Raw genomic sequence first — 18,446 nt, forward strand, 5'->3', positions numbered from 1 at the left:
CTCATAGCACGTTGTACTCTCCTCTAATAGTTTTACTATAGTTGATAAATACATGTTTGTTTTTTTTCCTAGTTTAATTGAGATATAATTGACAGGTTTGTATGATTATTTGCTGGTCACTGTGTTGTAAACTCCAGGAGGGCACAGTCCAAGTTAGTTTTTGATATTTGTTGTCCTCATCCCACCCGCCCACTTAGAATTATGGTCTGACACAAAGCAGGTGCTCAATGAATATTTGTCGAATGAAATGAATTAGCGCACTAAATGTTAGAGAACTCTGCCCCATTGGCTAGGAGTAGCTTTGAATTTCGGCTTAAATTCTGGATAAGTGTTTTAAAAGTTAGGACTGAGGACAGGTGTCTCAGGTATTTCAGCTCACAAGCCCTCTCCAAATCTCACCTGCCACTCTTCTCCGTGTAGTTTTTTTCTACCAATCCCTCTCTGCGCTCCTGGCTTTCCGGCATCATGCACCATCCCTAACAATCACAGACCAAATAAAGAGGATTGTGACAAAGACACTAAACGTGACTGCGTTTCCGTCCCAAGGCCAGAATATGACGCCAGTCGCTCATAGCTCCATTAAAGACGGCAAAGTGCACCACTTCCCTTCCCCCGCCCAGACCTGGGGACTCCTATACCCAGCGCCAGGAAGCTCAAACTCTGGCATCGACTCAGATCTTCCGTACAGCATGGCAGCTGCCGAAGACGTCGCCCACGCCAGTGACTGCCGTACAACATGGCCTCCTACGGAGAGCGCACCACACCTCCTTCCGCCCGGTCGCCGGAAGTTTCCCTTTGAAACCCAGGCGGCAGACGCGGTCGGTGGTACGGCAGTTATTGCCGAGCATCTTTTGAACCAGAGCGACGAGGCGTGCGGGCAGGAGCAGCAGGCACCTGGGTTCGGCTCTCCCGGGGCAGGAAACTGGGCTGGATGTGGGAAGTCGATGGGATGGGATGGGAATGGTGGATTTTCGCTCTCCTGAGTCGCGCTCTCCTGGGGCCTCCGCCTGCTTGGTCGCCTTGGCCCAGCCCTGGGTAACCATTCACCTTGTAACTTCTAGGCCCCAGCCGTGCCGCCTCGTTACGATGACCAGCGTGGTTAAGACAGTGTACACCCTGCAGCCCTCCTGTGTGCTGAGCAGCGGTCTGCCTGCAGGTGGGTGTCCACGGGGCTCTTGCCCCCTGGCACTGCGAACCGGCCCTGGAGTGGTCAGGCCAGGAGTCTGGGGGCGTCAAATCTGTTGTTGGGGATGGGTGGCACCGGCAAGGAAGGGCATTCTACCGGCTTTGACAGCTTACTAACTTCCCTAGAACCGGGCTGTCTAGTTTATGATGGGAGTTAGGGAAAGGGCAGTAAGGTAGAAATTTAGACTTGCCCCACCCCCCTGCTTCTTCAAACCGACCTCTGCTGCACTCACCAATTAGATTCAAGTTGCTAACTATTCTACAATATTATTCGCAGTAAGCTAGGGATCCCTTTTATACGTATCTGTTTTATTTCCAGAATTGGGCTGTCCTGAGGGACTGGGTTTGTTGTCAGGGAGGAGAGAAGAGAGTCATTTAAAAAGCAGCGTAGTTAGGGAGAAGCACTAGAGTTCACACTGTGTCTGGTTCCCATTTGTAACTGCACAGTGTCCTTTATATAGTACATTCTCAGCAAACATTTGTTGAGTAAAGTGAGAGAGAGGGATCAGGCCTAACTAATGCTCCAAAACTTTGGGAGAGGAGGCATGATTAAAAGCAATGTTTGATTGCTTTGCCATTTTGCTTTGTGTGACTCAGCTTGGAGTTGAAATCATCTCCTAAATTCTGCAACTGTTGAGCTGCCTAATCTAGAGATTATTGCAGAGAATTGGTTTTAAACATGAGAACTGGGTGGTGGTGGAAGGTTTTGAAGCAGCTATTTAAGATCGTTTCCCAGGTGACTCCATGCAACTGATTGATGAGGCTAGTAGGATTGACCTATGAAGTAAATAGGCTTTTCTCCAAAGGCCTTCCAGGATTTTGTTTGTCTTATATTGCTTCAGAACACCTGAATGGCAATCCTGTCATCAGCAGGGCTTAGGAGTTGATGGAAGAACTAGAGTCAGTCTTAACACTGCCTTTCCCTTAGAAAGCGGCATCTTTAGTGCAGTGGGGAGTGACTGGCATCTCCCCACCCAAACTGGAGGTTTTCATCTCTTTGCTTCTTTCCCTGTCACAGCTTTACAGTCATATGTAACCTCAATATTTAAAAAATTTTAGGCTGCCTCCCAGGTTTTTTGATGTTAGGCAAGGGTTGGTTGTTTTTTAGTTTTTTTTAACAGATAACATATCAGATCAAATCAGATCAGATCAGTCGCTCAGTTGTGTCCGACTCTTTTCGACCCCATGAATCGCAGCACGCCAGGCCTCCCTGTCCAGATAACATATACACCTGTTAAAAAAAAAATTCCAAAGTTTGGAAACGATATACAGTGAAAAATTAGTCTTTCCATCCTTGGCACTAGCCATTCAGTTCCCTCCTTAGCATCTCTCATTTTAAGAAGATAGTCTTTGTTAAACACTGCTAAATTTTTCCTACAATACCATCCTTAGGTTCTAACAAATATGGGTTATTGGAACCAATTCCAGTCAATGAAGAGTGTTAATTTTGATCAGTTTGCTGTTGATACCTTTTTACATGAGATATTTCTTATCATATATGACTTATTAATACCTGAGAGAGGAGAAGGTAAATTCATTCACCCAAGGTTACCTTTTTTGACAGATCTCAGAAAGAACCCTTTTAATACTTGCTTTGTGTGAAAGAGTGTGGAAAATAGGATGTAAGTGCCCATTGAGTGTACCTATAAGTGAAATAATTTGTTAGCCTGAGAAATCATATTTATTCCAAACTGTTGTGCAGCTAAAGTCATCAAAATAAATCTTTATCAAACACAAAGTTTCCTAATGCCTGCAATTCAGTGCTTTGTACCTCATTTCTTCATCTTGATTTAATCGTTGATTTCTTCAACTTAAGATAGGTCAAGGTTTTTAAAACTATTTTTGGTTGCGCAGTCTTTCTATAGTTTTGGAGAGCGGGAGATTCTTATTGTGGTGGCTTTTCCTGTTGCAGAGCACAGGCTCTAGGCAGGCTCAGTGATTGTGGCACGCAGGCTTAGTTGCCTTGGGGCGTATGAAATCTCAAAAAGCAGAGTATGGGCCCAGGTTTTTAAAGGGGCCATTTTACAATGAACAAAATGAAAGTTGGTATAAAGTAGAAGAATCCTTTGCATGTATTAGATGGGGTAGGGTGAGGACTTAACTCCAGAACAGGTTACTTGGATTTGCTATGGAATGAAAGTGGTAGAAAGAGATGTGTGGCAGAGGGCAGCATAAGGGCTAGGAGGCAGATGCTCTCTTCTAGGGAAGAAGAGTGTCATGTCAGGGCCATTTCTCTGGTTATCTGGCAATAGCCTACCAGGATCAGAACAGAATGCCAAATAAGGAACCTAATATGAAACTCTAAACTTAAAGATGGATAAACAAAAATGGATGATGGTAAAGGCCAGCATGGAAGAGGGAAGACAACGAAAGGAGCTACTTTAGAGATGGTCTGTGAAACTGACATGTTCCGTTTACTCAGTAAGCAGGTTTTGAATTTTTGCTAATATGCCAGGTACTCTCCTAGATGCTGAGGTACAAAGACATCTCCAAAGCAGGGGGCCCCAGCCTCCGGAATCTAATGCCTGATGATCTGAGGTGGAGCTGATGTAATAATCATAGAAATAGAGTGCAGGATAAATGTAATGCACTTGAAGCATTCTGAAACCATCCCCACCCCACCCCTGGTCTGAGGAAAAATTGTCTTCCAGGAAACTGGTCCCTGGTGCCAAACAGTTTGGGGACCACTGTCTTAGAGAGCTAGTTAGTGAGCCAGTCTGGTCAAAATAACTAAGCAACAGCTGAAGCTTGAAACAGCTTGCGTGTAGCTTAGGGGAGCAGGCAAAGTGCTTAAGAGCAGAATGAGATAGTTCATTGAATTGCTGTGTGAGGCAGGGTTCAGCTGTGTTTTGCCTTGCTGGCAGCCACACCGCCTCTTGTGGTCTTTGCTTATATGAATCTCCACCTTCACAGCTACACCCTCTGGCCATTCGGTTTGCTATATCGTCAAGCTTCTGGCCACTCTCAAACACACTGCATTGTCACATTTAAAGAATTTTTGGTTTCTATTCCCAATTGGTCTACAAGTCTTATTCTTCAGGATTTATAGAATTGGCAGCTGTTGGTCATGATATGTGAGGTTTCACCCTCTTGTTTTCCTTTGCAGATGCACAAACTCGAGCCACTTTTAAGAGCCAGTTACCTGTTAAGTCCAAAGAAGTTGATGTTTCCAGACCTCATTCAGGAGCTTCAGAGAATGATGTTACAAAAATCATCAAACCGAGACGAGAGAATGGGTGAGAGTCAGAACATCAGTATCCAAATAGAACTTCTTGTTAGAAATTGCTCAGTACCAAGAATTAGTGTTTTGAAGAGCAAAAGGTGTCTCATGGATTGGCCTGTAGTCAGTGGCCCAGAGCATCACAGCATTGCTGAGCTGTTTTTCAGAACCCTCAGTATTGATAGCTCAGAAGAGGTGCAGGCAGGGTTATAATAGATACTTTTTTCCTCTCTCAGCATTTGCTCTGCATGTGCAAATAGCAGCACTGCAGCCAAACACCAGCCCTAAGTGGTAGTCATGGCAGGTGGGTGCTAGTTGTGAGCCTAAGTTGCTAGTGTGAGCACAGGCCAGCCTGGTGTAGTGTGTGTGTGTGTCCTTCCCCCAGTGCTCAGCTCCCACTGAGTCAGGTTGACATGTGGGAGCCACACCATTCTGAGCAGGAGCAGGTCTCTCAGGCTGTCAAAGCGATCAGGAAGGGAGCCCATTCCCTATTCATAAGCCTTTTTCAATAGTCTGGGCGGAAACAAAAGTGTGTGGTGCCTCAGAGCTTCTCAAGCTTGTACTGTCTGCACTGTATGTAACCTTGGGTTCTTGCCTTAGAAAATCAAGCTCTTTTTGTTCTGCCTTGTTCACAACATACGTAACAACAGTACCATGATTCTCTGTGATTGATTCCTTTGTTGTTATTATTTAATTGAGGTGTAGTTGACATATGACATTGTGTTAGTTTCAAGTATACAACATAGTGATTTGATATTTGTGTATACTGTTAAATGATCACCACAGTAAGGCTAGTTAACATCCTGATTTGTTTTTGCTTCTCTAGGCAGGTGAAGGCTACAGACACCTCCAGGAGGAACCTCAGGAAGAGGTGAGCAGCAGGGTAAACAAAACTTGGCCACCACTTTAGGGTAGTGGGGCTTAATACAGAGTGTGGCTCTGGTTGTACCTCAGAAACACTCATGGGACTTGTTTTATCATGTTGGAGTCTGGTGCCACCTCAGAAATTGGAATGGAATTTTCAGGGGTGAGACACAGCCAGGCCTAAGACCCAATGTCAGGGCAAGAGTCGGTGATGCAACAATCTTGAGTTACAGACAGGAGTTTGGAGGCTCCATGCCAGGACCACGGCTTAAACCCAGTGATGGCCTATTAACAAGGGCAGGAAGCCCTCAGGATGGGAGAAGCTGCATGTGTTAGTGATTTCAAAATGAGTGTTCTGCTAGTGGTAAAATCTTGGAGAAAACTACATCTTGCTATGCTTGAGGCTTGCTTGGCCATTGTAGTCCCGAAGGCAGAAATAATATAAGCTGGAAAGTTTGTAGAAATATGTTGTAACTCCACATCTATTATTTGAGCATGTCTTAAAAGTTCTAAAGACAAAATACTATTAAAACAGACTCAGTTCAGTTCAGATCAGTCGCTCAGTCGTGTCCGACTCTTTGCGACCCCATGAATCGCAGCACGCCAGGCCTCCCTGTCCATCACCAACTCCCGGAGTTCACTCAGACTCATGTCCATCAAGTCAGTGATGCCATCCAGCCATCTCATCCTCTGTCGTCCCCTTCTCCTCCTGCCCCCAATCCCTCCCAGCACCAGAGTCTTTTCCAATGAGTCAACTCCTCGCATGAGGTGGCCAAAGTACTGGAGTTTCAGCTTTAGCATTATTCCTTCCAAAGAAATCCCAGGGCTGATCGCCTTCAGAATGGACTGGTTGGATCTCCTTGCAGTCCAAGGGACTCTCAAGAGTCTTCTCCAACACCACAGTTCAAAAGCATCAATTCTTCGGCGCTCAGCCTTCTTCACAGTCCAACTCTCACATCCATACATGACCACAGGAAAAACCATTGCCTTGACTAGACAGACCTTTGTTGGCAAAGTGATGTCTCTGCTTTTGAATATGTTATCTAGGTTGGTCATAACTTTCCTTCCAAGGAGTAAGTGTCTTTTAATTTCATGGCTGCAGTCACCATCTGCAGTGATTTTGGAACCCAAAAAAATAAAGTCTGACACTGTTTCCACTGTTTCCCCATCTATTTCCCATGAAGTGATGGGACCGGATGCCATAAAAAGATTCAGTATTGATGATGATAATGGTTATTACTGATTAAAATTTACTATGGGTCAGTAGCTCTGTCACAAATTGCATGTATATTCTCCTTTACCCTTCACAATAATAATAATATGAGGTGAGGGTATTAATTCTACAAATGAGGAAACAACCTGAGAGGTTACAGAGCTCCCTGAAGGTCATATTCCACTATGTGGTGAGGCCAGGATTTGAACCAGCCTGTTTGTGTAACTCCATAGCCCATACTCTTAACCCCTCCACCTCTTCATCTAAGTACAATTATCATTACAGCTACAAACCATTGAGTAAACAGAAATCGGAAGAAGAGCTCAAGGATAAGAACCAGCTCTTAGAGGCTGTCAACAAGCAGTTGCACCAGAAGTTGATTGAAACTCAGGTAAGAGACCCACCAGACCTCTGCCATCAGCTGCCCTGGTGATGCATGTGGACTCCTGAGGGACCACACCAAGTGGTCCTGAGGGCAGGCAGAAAAGACACTGGGCTTGTGCTGTGGCTGTTCCCAAGGAATGAGATGGGCCTGACCTGTCTGCATGTTCACCCCAACAGGGAGAGCTGAAAGACCTGACTCAAAAAGTAGAGCTGCTGGAGAAGTTTCAGGACAACTGTTTGGCAATTTTAGAAAGCAAAGGCCTCAACCCAGGTAAGAACTGCCTTCGGAGGAGTCTGTGCATGTGCCCTTTCCTGAGTGATTCTGGGCTGTGTGGCAGGAGTTCAGCATGGTGTCAGCTGACCTGGTCAGGGCAGGGGTTGCCTAGTAAAGCCCCGAAGATTTCAGGGAGCTCCTCTCTGGTCTCTGGTGGTGTTGACTCTGCCTGCCCAAAAGCGTTTCAGATGTTATGGAGACAGGGTTATCTCTTTCCTACCTGAACACTTTATGCCATTCTTTTGATGCTGACAGGTATGATCTTGCAAATAGATCAGAAATATCTTCTTTGTTTCAAGGGATATGGCACACAAGGAATCTTCATGGGTGGAGAGAGAGAGATGATACTGTTGAAAAGGTTCTGAAGCTGGCTAGTAATCTCTGAGTCATGATGGTCAAAATGTGATTCTTGTTCTTACCCTGTCCCTAGAGGGTAGTCTGTAACAAAGAGGAGACAACGGAAGGCATTACCCAGAGACTGTCAGAGAGCCTGAGTTGAGGAACTTGAGAATAACCAGGGAAGGAGCCCATGCTTTTTTGAGTTAGAGTACTGATTTTGAATACTGCCATTAAAATAGTGCATTTTAGGATATATTTGTTATAGTCACCATGTACGTTTTTGCATGATTTTAATTGCCTATGTATGTGCATTGTTTTTACAATAAAAATGTTGAAGGCCTGTAGAGATTTTAGAAATAGTTTTATGTACTGTAAACAGACCCAAAACCTATACATTTCTTTTGGACAAATTTTCTGCTGAGCTGAGAAGAAAGTTTTGGCCATATCCATACCTGGAGAGGAAGGGGAAGTAAAATCCAGCTCTGGAGAGCAGGCATGGGGGACACTGCCGAGGTGAAAGCTTAGGAGAGAAAGTCCAGGCCCAGACCCTCAGAGAAGTTTCCCTCATGAATACTCCTGTGGAGGGCTTTTTATTTTCTTTTAAGTTGCAGTTCCCTAGGCAGGGCTGACTCTGTTGTATCTACTGGTTTTAGGCAGTGAGACCCTGGCGTCACAGCAAGACTCCACCGCAGATCACGTGGACTCCATGGTGAGGGGGCAGGTGTGAGGGGGTGAGGGCCCAGTGAGCGTGGGGCCTTGCCGATCTAAGCAGTTCTCTGCCATATTGTCGGCAAAGCCCACGAAGCAGCCTTTGGTTATCCAGGAAGAGGGTTGGTGGATGTGTACTCAAAATAGCATATTTTCCTTAAGGGTGACTTTGTGCTTACAAATAAGAGTGAGTCTAAGTTGAAAATGTACTACTTTAAAACCCATAGTAGGGTGGACTAGTGGAGACAGCTTTCTGGTTTCTCTGTTGTATGCTTTACCAAATTTTTCCCCTTATTCCTTTGCTAAGAACTGTGTCTTACAAAGGCCCAGCCTGAATTAAATTAGTCCTCTCTTTGGTTCCTTCCCCGAAGTAGGAAGGTAATTTTTGGGGATTAAAGCCTTTTGAGCTTCTGTGATCTCTTCCCCAGGAAGATCAGTTGTCATCTTAGAATACTAGGCATGGACACCTTCCTCAGCTCCTCAAGGCAACTTAGTCAGCCCTTCAGTGGCTCCTGCCTTTTGTTCATAGTGCCTGTGTAGCACGGAGCATGTGGAGGTGTAGTCCTCTGTCCCTCCTGTGGACTCCGTTTCTCAGAGGAGCCTGGCACGTGTGTGGACACTCAGTAAATGACCGAATGCAAGGGATGTTAGTGATCATCTAATTCAACTCCTGTGAGGAGAAGAGTTTATATGAAGAAAAGTTCTTACCTTTCAATAAAGATCTGTTACTATATTTGCTACTGCTTTTCTCTTAGCTGCTGTTACAAACTTTGCAAGATGAACTGAAGCTTTTTAACGAAACAGCCAAAAAGCAGATGAAGGAGTTACAGGTGAGAGGCAGACATCACCCCAAGGCAAAATTACCATTTCTTACCACAATAGGAGGGTCTTTGGAGGACTCTTTTATTTATCTATTTATTCATTTTTAATAAACTATTTTGCAACAATTTTAGATTGTGACAAAGTTGCAAAAATAATAGAGAATTCAATTCCCCTAATATTAACATCTTACATTGTCGTGGTATATTTGTCAGGACTAAGAAACCAATATTGATGCATTACTATTAACTAAATTCCAAGACTTTGATTTCACTATTTTTTTCAACTAATTTTTTTGTTCTAAAGATGCGTAGAAATGTTCACATCCACAGGGCACAAGACAGTGTGCACATGCCAGATTACTCCAGGTGAGAGTTGACACCTGTGCAAAACCTATGCTGTGGACACTTGATATCTCAGGGAAACCTGTAATAGGAAACCCAGATTCTTGGGTCTGGACTTCTTTGAATTGTTTGGATGAACCGTGGGATACTACATGGAATCCTAGAGGATTTCATTGCTCCAGCTGAGATAACAGATTCTGTATTAAAGACAGTTCTTAAAGCCAACACAGATAAATCTAAAAAGAGACAGTGTGTGTTAGTATTCCAGTGGTCTTCCTCAATGGAACAGAATGTTCTGGTTATTGTCTTTTCTGAGTCAATGTTTTGTGGGGTTTTTTGTTTATTAATGTCTTTCTGTGCAGGCCTTAAAGGTAAAGTTGAAAATGAAAGAAGAAGAGAGAGCCCAGTTCCTTGAACAACAGACCTTATGTAGCAATCAAGTAAATGATTTCACAACAGCCCTTGAGGAAATGGAGCAGCTATTAGAAATATGATAAAAGCAGGTGGCCACATGGCTCTGTCTTGGAGATAGACTCTCAGAGGAAGCTACCTAGGACATCTGCTTCTTGGCCATGATCTTCTAGGACTCACCATCCCCAGAATGAAAACAGTTTCTGCAGTAGGATTAAAGATAGTTGATGTTGGAATGGCAATTCCTCCCTTAAGCAAGCATTCGTTCCCAGCCTCCAGATTGTCCAGCTCTCCTGAACCTCACAGTTCATAATTAGGGCCTACAGGAGAGGAGGCCTGAAAGCTTGGATCAGCCTCCTAGGATCAAAAAGCAGCACATCATTAGCATCAGGAGACTCTAAACCAGCCACAACCAGAGAAGCCAAAAGATGTGCAGGAAGAAACAGTGAAGCATACATGCTCCATGGGAGACATAACTGAAGAGTCACGTGGTCCCTTCCTAACTTGGAACACATTCTGTCCCATCCTGACTGGGCTCTGTAACCTCACTGTAAATTTATGAACTGAAAGTTACCTGAAGTGGCTTAATAATGGGGTGAAGGTATAGATAGCAATAACAGGTATGAAACAATACACCTTGGAGCTTTTAATCTAAATCATTTCTGTGTTTTTTTTTTTTTTATAAAGTGTTACTTTAAATAAATATTTCTGTAACTATTCAGACTGCAGCATTGACAAATGAAAATAGCTTTTTAATCTAAATATGGCCACTGAATACTACTGAACTAATCTGTTAACAAGTTCAAGGTTACAGTTTCACCCAGAATGTTTTTCTTCTATTTAACCCAGAGTATTTTTCTTCTACTCATTTTAAGTGCTCTATGACTGGCCCCCTTCCCCACCCCCTCTTCTGTGAGCATTAGTCAGTCTTCTGTGGGTGTTCCCTGTTTGCAGCAGTGTGTGCCAGACTCCTTCCACCAGGTTTGTGTCACCAGCTGCCTGTATTCCTAAATATGCTTAATCTCTGCTGTTGCCTTGCATGGCCAATCCTGGACCTGGCCCGCTGGATTATTAGTCAACTGAAGTCCACAGCAGACCTTCTCTCCCCCTCCTTCCCCCATGGTTCACCAAAGGTGCAGCTATAATTCCTTTTTTTTTCTTACTGGATCCCAGTTCTCCAACCAGGGATTGAACCCGGGCCCTCAGCAGTGAAAGTGTGGAGCCCTGACCACTGGTGTGCTTGGTCATTCAGTCATGTCCAACTCTTTATGACCCCATGGACTGTAGTCTGCCAGGCTCCTCTGTCCATGGGATTCTCCAGGCAAGATCGCTGGAGTGGGTTACCATGCCCTCCTCCAGGGGACTTTCCAACCCAGGAATTGAATGCAGGTCTCCCACATTGCAAACAGATCCTTAACATCTGAGCCACCAGGGAAGCCGATAACCACTGGACCTCCTAGGAATTCCCCATATTTCATTTCTTAGTCAAACTAGGCAGACTTTGACTTTAGCCATCTCCCATTTTTCCCTGGACCTCCCAATTTCTTCACCAACTCCCCCTACTCTTTATTATTACTGGAACTGTCCAGAGGCACCCAATCAACTCAAGTAACATCCCACCCTAATATATAGGGTTAAAATTCTTTGCCTTCATGCCCATATTGCATTCACACAGTTGATTATGTCTCAAATATTTTGAGGGGGAAACCCAGTTAAATAATTCACAGAAGAGCTGGATATTCTAACCATTTTCAGAATGTTTAAAAGGTTATTTGAAAGAAAAAAAGTGAAAGTGTTAGTTGCTCAGTTGTGTTCAATTCTTTGTGACACCATGGGCTATAGCCCACCAGGTTCCTCTGTCCATGGAATTCTCCAGTCAAGCATACTGGAGTGGGTGGCCATTCCCTTCTCCAGGAGACCTTCCTGATGCCGGGAATCAAACCCAGGTCTCCTGTGTTGCAGATAGATTCTTTACCATCTGAGCCATCAGGGAAGCCCCAAAAGGTTATTTACCCAAGTGAATCTGTAATTGGCGTTTCTGGTCCCCTTAAGAGTTCTACTTGCTTCTTGAGAGAAAGGGTAGGAAACTCAGCTGTGAGATCCTCACCTCCTTGTCCTGCCTCCCTAGTTAACTCCTAAGAATGAACCTATGTCAGCTCCTCCATGACTCATTTTTCCCAATGTACACACCCTGTTAGCTCGAGGCCTGGCCTCACAGGGGCCTTTTGCCCCACAGTTCTGCTTTGCTCCACCAATCAGCATTTGTGCACTTTGCCTTTTCTCCTGTGCCCTCTAACCTCTGCTCCATCTCCCTTTTGTACATGTGGAGGTATGTGGGTGTTTAATCTGGTCTGGAGCCTGAATAAATTCATGCATTACCTGAACTCCTTGTGATTTGCAACCTCCACGTTGCTAGTTGCTATAGGAAACTTTAATGTCACGTGACATTCTTAACCTCAAAGATGCTTGCAGTACACGCAACGAAACATTGCACAGGTGACATAAAGGTAAATAACAAAAGCAATGATTTATTACACAGTGGGTCCTGTGATGTGGTTATGTGCTATGGTAGTTAACAGTTTGGTAAGGAAAGGCTTGATGGAGGAGGTAGCCTGGGAGTTCACGGAAAAGTAATACTTGGAGAGGTTAGCTAGAGGGTTGAGAACTTCCCAGGTTGATGAATGTGCGGAGATTAGGGGAGAGGAGCGCACACAGGACCTTGAAGCTTCATGCCTTTTCCGCCTGCCTTGCCCCGTGTGTCTCTCCCATCTGGTTGTTACTGAGTTATATCCTTTTATAATAAACCAGATCTGAGTCTGTGAGCATTCTAGCGAGTCAAACCCAAGGAAGGGATAATTGGAACTTCCAAGGAGAAAAAACTATGAGAGATAGAGGAAAAAAAAAAAAAAACACTTGAGGGAATATCCAGATGAGTCTTGAAGAACTGAGTAAGAACACTGATTGGGCTTGGTCAGAGGGTTGAATTTAAGAGATTAGTTCTGATGCTTAAGGGAACACTTGTAATATACTATATGTGATGTTTATTTGTACATGTTTATGGGTACATGGTGTTACTAGAAGTTTTGAAGAACCTTAAGTTCTTCAAAGGCAGGCCAGAGGTTTCCAAACTGTCTTAGTTCAGTGTTCCTAGTATCTCAATATTTTATGACATGCCAAAATAAACATGTAAAAGTTCTATTTTTTTAATATCAAAATGATAAGCACTTAATGTCTGAACAACTTAATAGATATTTGAAAAAAGAATACACAAAAATCTAAAGGTATTTTTATTTTTAAATAACTGCAGTTATTACTAACAAGATGTTGGGCACCTTAGCTTCTCAGACCTTGGAATCAAACTGGACACTACCACCTTTCTTTCCTGTTTGATACTGAGAGGAATATTGCATGATCTAACCTTGAAATTAGCCTTCTTCAAGCTAGTAGTTCACATGTTGTCTAATATGTATCACTACGATTTCCCCTAAAGTTTATTCTGTAGCATCCCAGGGAGCTTGCTGCCCAGTGGTGTCGTGGATCACAATCTGGGAACCATTAATCTAGGTAATAATGACTCACTAACACATTTTGATCAGGTAATCATCATAATGAATGTTTAGAAAAATTAATCTAGCACTGTATGAAAGATGGATGGCAGGATTAAGAGAATAGGGTCAAAGACATCGGGAAAACAGGAATCAAATATATTAGGACCATGACAGCAAAGGTATAAAGAAAGATTTGACCACTATGGGGAACAGCATGGAGGCTCCTTTAAAAACTGAAAATAGAGCTACCACATGATCCAGCAATCCCACTCTTGAAGCGATTTAGCAGCAGCAGCAGCCAGACTTTGGTGCTGGCCGTAGTTCACTTTTACAGCAATCCATTAAGACAGACATTATCTCTACTTAACAGGTAAGAAATTAGACTGAGAGAATTTGCAAAAGACCAGTTTTTAGTGAGTAGGCTGGGAATGGGCTGCAAGCTGGTTTTTATATCCTAATTTTATAACCAATTCTTATTCTGTCACCCTCGCTCAAAACCTTTATGTATGTAGATTCTTTCCCCCCACACCCATATGCCATCAACTAAGCCCACCAGGCTTCCCTGTCCCTGGGATTGCCATTTCCTTCTCCAATGCATGAAAGTGAAAAGTCAAAGTAAAGTCTCTCAGTCGTGTCTGACTCTTAGCAACCTCATGGACTGCAGCCTACCAGGCTCCTCCACCCATGGGATTTTCTAGGCAAGAGTACTGGAGTGGGGTGCCATTGCCTTCTCGTCTGGCAGAGGTACTCAAATCCTGATGATTATTGATAAAGCTCAAAATGTACCTTGGCAAATGATAATCTTCTTAATCTTGCCCTTTAACTTTCACTACTGTACACTATATCCTTCTTACTCTCTTCTCTCTTTGTCTCTGGCTCTCTCTCCTTAGTTCCCTGATTTTACCTTGTATTGGCAAGCCTCCAATACTCAATATCCCTCTCAACTGGGAACTCTCAACTTTAACTGGGGCTCAAATTACAACCACCTTAAAAAACAAAGCACCCACTGCCATTCCCTCCAAGTTACTACCTACCCTCGATTAACAGTCAAAAGTCTCAAAATTAATAAATGAATATTTTTTAATTAAATAAATTGTTTTATCATTCCAGGACTTTCTTGGCAGTCCAGTGCAAGACTTTGCCTTCCGATACAGTGGATTTGGGTTCCATCCCACATGCTTCGAGGCCAAAAAAACCTAAATAGAAAATAGAAACAGTATTATAATAATTTCAATAAAGACTTAAAAAAAATTCCACATTAAAAATGAATAAAGGGAATTCCCTGGCGGTCCAGTGTTTAAGACTCTGCTCTTCCACTGCAGGAGGCCCAGGTTCCATCCCTGATTAGCAAACTAGGATCCCACAAGCTGTGCCACACAGCCAAAACAAACAAACAATCTCAAGAACTCATTGTTCTCTTGCCTTCCAATTTGGCTTAAAAGCGAAAACGATTTTATAAGGTACCTAGAGTTGGCAAATTCAGAGGGACAGAAAGTATACAGGTTACAGGTTACCAGGGACAGAGAGGAAAAGTGAAGGGGGAGTTATTTTAACATCTGCAGTTTTTGTTTGGCATGATGAAAAAGTTCTGGGAATGGACAGTAGTGACGGCTGCACTGTATTGTGAACGTACTTAATGCCACTGAACCGAACACTTAAATACGGCAAATTTTATGTATATTTTACCCTGGCTCAGATGGTAAAGAATCTGCCTGCAGTGCAGATGACCCAGGTTTGATCCCTGGAGCAGGAAGATCCTCAGGAGAAAGGAATGGCTACCCACTCCAGTATTTTTGCCTGGAGAATCCCATCAGCTATAGATCAAAGAGTCAGACATGACTGAGTGACTAAGCACCACCACCACTAGAATTTTAAAATAAAATGTAATGAGGCTCAACAAAGTGTACCAACTTTAAGCATACAGGTCGATAAATTACTGCCCCCTCCAGAGATGAGCACTAATCTGACAGGAAATCACCCTCTATGAGTACTGTCTCTTCTCGAACTTCACATAAATTGATGTGTCCATTTCATCACTGTTAAATAGAACAGAACGAATTGCTCAACATATCGTTTTTTGAATCTATAAAGGATCTGAAGTCTGCCCTTTTATTCTCAATATTAGTAAATTGCAATTTATCTTTTTTCTTGATCTGTCTTGTTAGGGCTTATAATTTTTATGTTGATTTTCTTGGTTATCTATTTCATAATTCTATTGTTTATTATTCATTTCCATCTATATTTGGGGTTATAATTTACTGTTCTTTTTCTAGATTCTTAAAATAGAAGGATAGATAAATCCATTTCAACTCTTACCTTTTACAGTATATGCATTGACAACTATAAACTTCCCTCTAAGGGCCAGGTAGTTGAATCTCGAAAGTTTTGCTAAGTCCTATTTTCATTATTTGTCTTTCCTTTAAAAGCATATTCTAATTTCCATTGTGATTTCATCTTTCACCTATGGGTAATCTGGCTTCATGTCTCATTACTCTACCAAAGCAGCTTTTGATAAGGTTGTATGAAAGAAAATTTTATGGCAAGACAAGAAAAATTGTCTATTTGGCCGAATCACATAGGATGTGGGATCTTAGTTCCCTGGGGCCAGGGCAACCTGGCATTGGAAGCTCAAGAGTCAACCACTGGACTGCCAGAGAAGTCCCAAGATAAGAATAAACAATATTAAAAAAATGTTCTCTGCCCTTTAGCTTCCTGTCTCCCCTCTATTGTGCATTGTGTATTTGCATTTTGCATCAGCAAAACCTTCCCCATTGGCAGGAATGGGGCACCACAGAGGCTGATAACTTAGCACTCCAAGCACAGAAGACAGTCTAAAGAACGTCTTTAGACTATTGTCTCAGTCTAAAGAAACTGAGACACGCAACAGAAGACACACTGATGCAAGGGTAACTCCTGCTCGACCGCAAACAGCAACATTCCAGCATCAACAAGACGCCTTAAAATCAGATTCCTATGACAGTGCACTGATCTGGATTAAGTAAACTGCATAAACTGGATTGTGTAAACACATCATCTAATGATAATGATCTCCAAAGTTTTTGGCACCAGGGTCCAGTTTTGTGGAAGACCATTTTTCACAAGAGTAGGGCAGGGTGGGTGTGGTTTTTGGATGATTCAAGGGCATTACATTTATCATGTACTTTATTTCTATTGTAATTACATCAACTCCACCTCAGATCATCAGGCATTAGATCCCGGAGGTTGGGGACCCCAGATCTAATGTATGGCCCTCTGTCTCAGAAAGTTTATGTAACTGACTTCTCACAGGCAGAACAGTTCTCAGAACCCAAATTTGAGGGTTACAGTCCTCAAATTTGGCTCAAATTTCTTTCATAGATTGACTTGATTAATTTTTCATTGATATACGCTTGGTGTAGTGGGCAGAATACCAGAGACACCCACCAGAAGATACCTGGAAGACACCTCAAATTGGTACTCAGTACCAGCATGGGTATTTTGAGCCTCACTAGCTTCTCAGCATCTCTCACCAGGTGTTCTGGTGAGTTCTCCTCATACATCCAGAGCTCATGTATGCATCGTGATGATCCTGAAAGTTTTATTTGGACTAGTTTTTATTCATCTTAAGGGGCATCCATGCATTTCCTAGGCAGAGTCCCAAGGGGATCTGCAGAGTAAGTCCAGGGAAAACATATGTGGCTGATTTTTGTTAAGTTCAACTTAAACTAAAGAAAAAGGGTAAATTGATACATGGTCTGAACAAAATTTTTTGTTAGTGAAATGAGAGAGAGTTCTTCAGCTCTGAAGAATAAAGGGACATTTTGCTCCTATCGGCCACAGGCTACCCTCAGATGTGTCAATCCTTACCACATGCAGTGGTCCTACAAGGGAACCTGCTAGGAACCTGCTATGACCATTAAGTAAATACTGCCCCTCTGGGGGGCACCACAGAGGCTGATAACAGCGCTCCAAGCACGCATGACAGTCTAAAGACTGTCACCAGGAGAAACTGAGACACGTGACAGAGGCGCACTGACCCAAGGGTAACTCCTGGGGAAACTAGTGCACACCCAGTCCACCACACTGTCCTCAGAAAATTGTTCAGATGGTATCTCACACCTGAACCAGACTACCAAATCAATAATGGGAACCTGTGCCTCAAGGGCCCAGCAACTCTTGGATGAACAACTCTTGGATGAACCTATAGGAACTTCAGCTGGGTTTAAGAAACTGACACTTGCAAGTATGTAACTTAACGGCAAGGTCTGACCAAAAATCATTTGTTCCTGAGATGGCTAAAAGGGGGCACTTTTGATTTACCTAAGTTGGTTTATTTGCACACTAACTTAGAAAAAGTAGGCTTACGATCAAACAGCTAGAATGGAGACATTTTAATTGGCACCTGGAAGCCTCAAAGTAAGGGAAAGATAAAATGGCTTCACTGCAAGAGACAAATCAGAAATTATCAGAAACAGTGACTAGATTAGAAAAGACCTCATAAGTCATCACTGCTTCTCCTCCTTTCTCTTCTCCTACTTTGGCTCTTTTGTATCTTCTTTTTTCTGAGCATCCCTATCCTGATCTCTCTGCTCTTCCACCTGTAATCCCAAAGGAAGAACTTGTGGAATCTAAGGGAAAGGACAAAGATACCCCTTAGGTAATAGTCACCCTCTTTAAGGAGAAACCTACACGTAGAGGGGAGCCTGTTCTTACCTTTACACCCTTGGACTAGGACAGAATTTTAAGACCTTAACTAAGGAATTTCCAGATTGTTCACAGGATCCCTTGGGTTTTGCTAAATAATTTCATTTTATAGTAAGAATTTATAAGCCTGGATATTCAAACTTACACCAGCTTGTACTTACTAGTTCTTGACAGTGCAAGTAAAGCAAGGGAATGGCTCCAAGAGATAAACTGGAAGGCACCCATAGAAGATTTTCACAGTCATGAGTCTGCAGATCACCAGAAATGTAGAGAACTTGACCACAATCTATATCAGGTTATTCTGAAAATCTTCCCCACCTGTGGGGTAGGGGATAGGGCTTGATATGAAAGGCAGTGAGCTGAAGAAGAAAGCATTTTAGTCTAGACAAGCTGACAGAGCCTGGCTTCTGTCTTAGCTGTGTTTGAAACCTTGGACTAATGGGGTACTGTAAGA

At 43.0% G+C, this 18,446-nt stretch overlaps 1 protein-coding gene across 1 annotated transcript; it reads left to right on the forward strand.

Moving 5' to 3' along the window:
* The first annotated feature begins 554 nt into the window (after positions 1 to 554).
* Positions 555 to 10,482, forward strand: KNSTRN (kinetochore localized astrin (SPAG5) binding protein). The gene is made up of 9 exons (XM_027552876.1): positions 555 to 898; positions 1,062 to 1,156; positions 4,292 to 4,421; positions 5,232 to 5,276; positions 6,768 to 6,873; positions 7,044 to 7,137; positions 8,133 to 8,188; positions 8,943 to 9,017; positions 9,713 to 10,482. Exons 1-9 carry the CDS (start codon positions 555 to 557, stop codon positions 9,842 to 9,844), a joined length of 1,077 nt encoding a protein of 358 aa, XP_027408677.1. The 3' UTR covers positions 9,845 to 10,482.
* Positions 10,483 to 18,446: the final 7,964 nt, after the last annotated feature.

The sequence above is a fragment of the Bos indicus x Bos taurus genome, chromosome 10 (assembly GCF_003369695.1).
Source record: "Bos indicus x Bos taurus breed Angus x Brahman F1 hybrid chromosome 10, Bos_hybrid_MaternalHap_v2.0, whole genome shotgun sequence".
NCBI lineage: Eukaryota > Metazoa > Chordata > Mammalia > Artiodactyla > Bovidae > Bos > Bos indicus x Bos taurus.

Excerpts from the sequence above, each read along its gene's own strand:
- KNSTRN (XM_027552876.1), top strand. The coding sequence starts at position 555 with ATGACGCCAGTCGCTCATAGCTCCATTAAAGACGGCAAAGTGCACCAC. Across the intron at positions 4,422-5,231 it reads AAACCGAGACGAGAGAATGG|GCAGGTGAAGGCTACAGACA; the intron begins GTGAGAGTCAGA and ends TTGCTTCTCTAG. Across the intron at positions 8,189-8,942 it reads CAGATCACGTGGACTCCATG|CTGCTGTTACAAACTTTGCA; the intron begins GTGAGGGGGCAG and ends CTTTTCTCTTAG.